The 3,932-nt window shown below is 39.4% G+C and overlaps 1 protein-coding gene across 1 annotated transcript; it reads left to right on the top strand.

Annotated features, from left to right (window-relative positions):
- Positions 1 to 1,478: 1,478 nt before the first annotated feature.
- LOC148548240 (uncharacterized) lies at positions 1,479 to 3,625 on the top strand. Its single transcript, XM_088495594.1, has 3 exons — positions 1,479 to 2,023; positions 2,332 to 2,712; positions 2,821 to 3,625. Exons 1-3 carry the CDS (start codon positions 1,479 to 1,481, stop codon positions 3,623 to 3,625), a joined length of 1,731 nt encoding a protein of 576 aa, XP_088351720.1.
- Positions 3,626 to 3,932: the final 307 nt, after the last annotated feature.

Here is a 3,932-nt window from a genome sequence, read left to right as displayed (position 1 = left end):
ATAGAGTTTTGAGAATTGGAGAATTGGATCTAAATCTTCTTTGCTGTTTTCATTTTCATTTCTTCTGCAATTTATTTTTTGATTGATCAAGGGAGTAATTGAGATCTAGATCTGTTTTCTGATCTCATTGCTCTTCTTCGAACTTCAATTTCTCTTTTAGAATTTCATAATTGAGCTAAGTTTTCTTGCTGTTTGTTTCTTCAAGTAATTTTCCATTTCTGTTTGGCTACTGAGCTGAATCTCTTCATCTCAGAGCTATCTGATTTACTTTAACTTGTATTTTCTATTCTGAATCCCAACACCCAAATCCTTTTATGCTTGAAGCAATTTACATTTCTCAGCAATTTAGATTCAGCAATTTATATTCCTTACACTTTAAGTTCCTGCAATTTACTTTTCTTGCAATTTAAGTTTCAACTCTTTTACTTTCTTGCACTTTAAGTTTCTGCAATTTTTCTCTTCTGCACTTTACATTTCTGCACAATTTACCTTCTGCACTTTTATTTACATGCAATTTAGCTTCTGTTAATCAAAAATCACTCAAATCACCAAATATTCGCTTAACTAAATTCATCACCTAACTAAAATTGCTCAATCTATCAATCCCTGTGGGATCGACCTCACTCTTGTGAGTTATTACTACTTGATGCGACCCAGTACACTTGCCGCTGAGTTTGTGTGGAAATCTAATTTTCACTCATCAAGTTTTTGGCGCCGTTACCGGGGATTGATTTAGATTGACAATGATTAAGTAAGGTGATAATCTAGATTAAGCATTTTCTTTTTCTTTTTACTAAGCTCACTAACTATTTAAATTTTTGTTTAAGCTAACCTTAACATAACTCTAGCAATAGAGTGAATTGCTTTTGATTTCTGATTTTGTGTGTATGACAGAAGCAAGGTGGGAGGTCTCCACCTCTTGTAACCTTGACGAGAGAACTCTGCGAAGACTAAGAAGAGAAACAAGAAGAAAGGGAATCATTGGTGAAGAGGAATCAGAAGAGGAGAACCAAGAGATGGAGGGGAATGCCCCTAATCCACCAGAGGGAGTGGCTAACAACAATAGCCAGCCTCAAAGGAGAGTTCTAGCCTCCTATACTTTCCCTAACCCAAGGCATTGTGGGAGTAGCATACTTACTCCAAATGTCAATGCAACCAACTTTGAATTGAATCATCAACTCATCACATTGGTGCAAAACAACTGCTCTTATGGAGGAGGCCCCTTGGAAGATCCAAACCAGCACCTATCCACCTTTCTGAGGATATGTGACACAGTGAAAACCAATGGTGTGCATCCTGATATTTACAAGTTGCTGCTATTTCCATTTTCCCTGAGAGACAAAGCTGCTCAATGGTTGGAGGCATTTCTAAGAAAAAGCATCAACAATTGGGAGGATCTAGTGATCAAGTTCCTAGCCAAGTTCTATCCTCCCCAAAAGATCATCAGGCTAAAAACAGAGGTCCAAACATTCACTCAAATGGATGGAGAGACATTGTATAATGGCTGGGAGAGATACAAAGTTCTAATCAGGAAGTGCCCACCAGAAATATTCAGTAAATGGGATAGACTCCAAAACTTCTATGAAAGATTGACATTAAGAGCTCAAGAGGCACTTGATTACTCTGCTGGTGGCTCAGTGCAACTCATGAAGACAGGTGAGGAGGCTCAAAATCTCATTGACACTGTAACAAACAACCAATACTTCTATGGTCATCAAAGGCAACGCCAACCAGCTCAAAGGAAGGGTGTATTGGAGCTGGAGGGTGTGGATACCATCTTAGCTCAAAACAAGGTGATGCATCAACAGATTCAACAACAGATAGAGATGATGGTCAAGAGGATTGATGGACTTCAAGTTGCAGTAGTGAATACTCCCAATCAACTATCATGGGGGCAAAATGAGGAAATCTATGAAGAGCAGCAGCAAGAGCAAGTCAATTACATGCACAACCAAGGAGCTAATCAAAATGAGTTCCATGGAGATACCTACAACCCATCCTGGAGGAATCACCCCAATTTGAGGTGGAGAGACAATCACAATCAAAACCAGTAGCCTTGGCAGAGAAACTCAAACCAAAACAATTTTAGAAATCAAAACCATCAAAATACTAACTAAAACCAATACAAAAAATCACAAAATAATCAATCTCAATCCAACTACTACCCATCCAACAACCAGACTAACTTTTACTCACCATCCACATCCTACAATCAACCACAACCACCTCAAGAAGCTCAAAGGATCTCAAATTTGGAGACAATAATGGAAAAGATGATCAAGCATCAGGAATTGGCCAACAAGAACTATGAAGCTTCACTGCGGAATCTAGAGAGGCAAATTGCCAATTATCCAAGCAAACAGCAGCTGAGAGACTAACCAATGCATTACCAAGTGACACCATTCCCAACCCCAAAGAGGAATGCAAAGCAATCTACTTAAGGAGTGGAAGAATTTTAGTAAATGGCAAAGAAACTAACAAGAGGCTAGTTGAGAATGATAAGGCCAGCAGCAAGAAGCAAGTAGGAGAAGAAGACAAACAAGACCAAGAGAAGTTAAAGAAGAAAGAGAAACAGCCACAATCATCAAAAAAGGGAAAGCAAGCTGTTGAGGAACAATCACAAGAACAGAGGAAGATGGTGAAGCCTTACACCCCTCCTTTGCCATACCCTCAAAGATTACAGAAGGAGATCAAAGACCAACAGTTTACCAAGTTCCTAGAGGTGTTTAAGAAGCTAGAAATTAATATTCCACTTGCTGAAGCTCTAGAACAAATGCCTCTATATGCAAAATTTCTAAAGGAGCTTATCAACAAAAAAAGGAGCTGGAATGAGAAGAAGACAGTAATCTTAATCCAGGAATGCAGTGCTGTCATCCAAAAAGGCCTCCCACCAAAACTCAAAGACCTTGGGAGTTTCTACTTGCCCTGTACCCTTGGTAACATAGTCATTGACAAGGCACTGTGTGATTTGGGATCCAGTATCAACCTAATGCCTATGTCTATGATGAGAAAGCTGTGTATAGAAGAAGTGAAACCTACACAGATGTCATTAGAGCTAGTGGATAGATCCCTGGTGATCCCCAAGGGGGTGATTGAAAATCTCTTGGTCAGAGTAGGGAAATTCATATTTCCAGCAGACATTGTAATCTTGGACTTAGAAGAAGAAGGAAATGACTCTATGATATTGGGAAGACCTTTCCTGGCCACAACAAGGGCCATCATTGATGTGGAACAAGGAGAAATGACTTTGAGGGTAAATGATGAGAAGATCACTTTAAATGTCTTCCAAGAAGTACAGCATACTGTTGAGGAGAAAAGCTGCATGAGGGTTGAAGAAGAAGAACTACAGTGGAAAGAAAAATCCAATGAGGCGCTCATCAGCTCACTTGTAGAGCAAGAGATGGACAGTAGAGAAGAAAAAGAGGGTAAGGAATATGTGAAGGTTGAGAAGATAAGGCAGGAAGAGACTGAAGAAGTGATTATTAAAAAGGAGGCCCCTAACATAAAACCTGCTACAGAGAAAAAAGGACAAGTGAAAAAAGGAAAGAAGAGTAAGAAGAGGATCCAAAAGGGTGGAAGAACAAAAAGATACCAACTGAAGGATTCTCAAAAGGGGACAGAGTAAGATTGATATACCAGCAGTTGGAGACAGAACCACGAACTGATGATTACTACACCATCAACAAGATACTCTCACTGGAGCATGTGGAGATTGACCATCAACGTACAGGAAGAAGGCTCACAGTGAGAGGAGACAAACTGAGGCACCACAATCATCAGTCACCCTAACAAGGGACCAATGTCAAGCTAGTAACAATAAAAGAGCACTCCATGAGAGGCAGCCCATGATTTAATATTCTTGTTTTTGCTTTAATTTCAGTAATTAATGGTTTTTCTAGCATAAGTTTGAGCTCTCATGAGTGGATTTGATA

Source organism: Arachis ipaensis, chromosome B8 (assembly GCF_059453495.1).
Source record: "Arachis ipaensis isolate K30076 ecotype BB chromosome B8, ASM5945349v1, whole genome shotgun sequence".
NCBI lineage: Eukaryota > Viridiplantae > Streptophyta > Magnoliopsida > Fabales > Fabaceae > Arachis > Arachis ipaensis.
This window is presented reverse-complemented; position numbering and strand designations above follow the sequence as displayed.

Coding starts and splice junctions, on each gene's coding strand:
- LOC148548240 (XM_088495594.1), top strand. CDS start 1,479: ATGGATGGAGAGACATTGTATAATGGCTGGGAGAGATACAAAGTTCTA. Junction 2,024..2,331: donor AGGAATCACCCCAATTTGAG/GTGGAGAGACAA, acceptor TGCGGAATCTAG/AGAGGCAAATTGCCAATTAT. Junction 2,713..2,820: donor AAAGACCAACAGTTTACCAA/GTTCCTAGAGGT, acceptor CAACAAAAAAAG/GAGCTGGAATGAGAAGAAGA.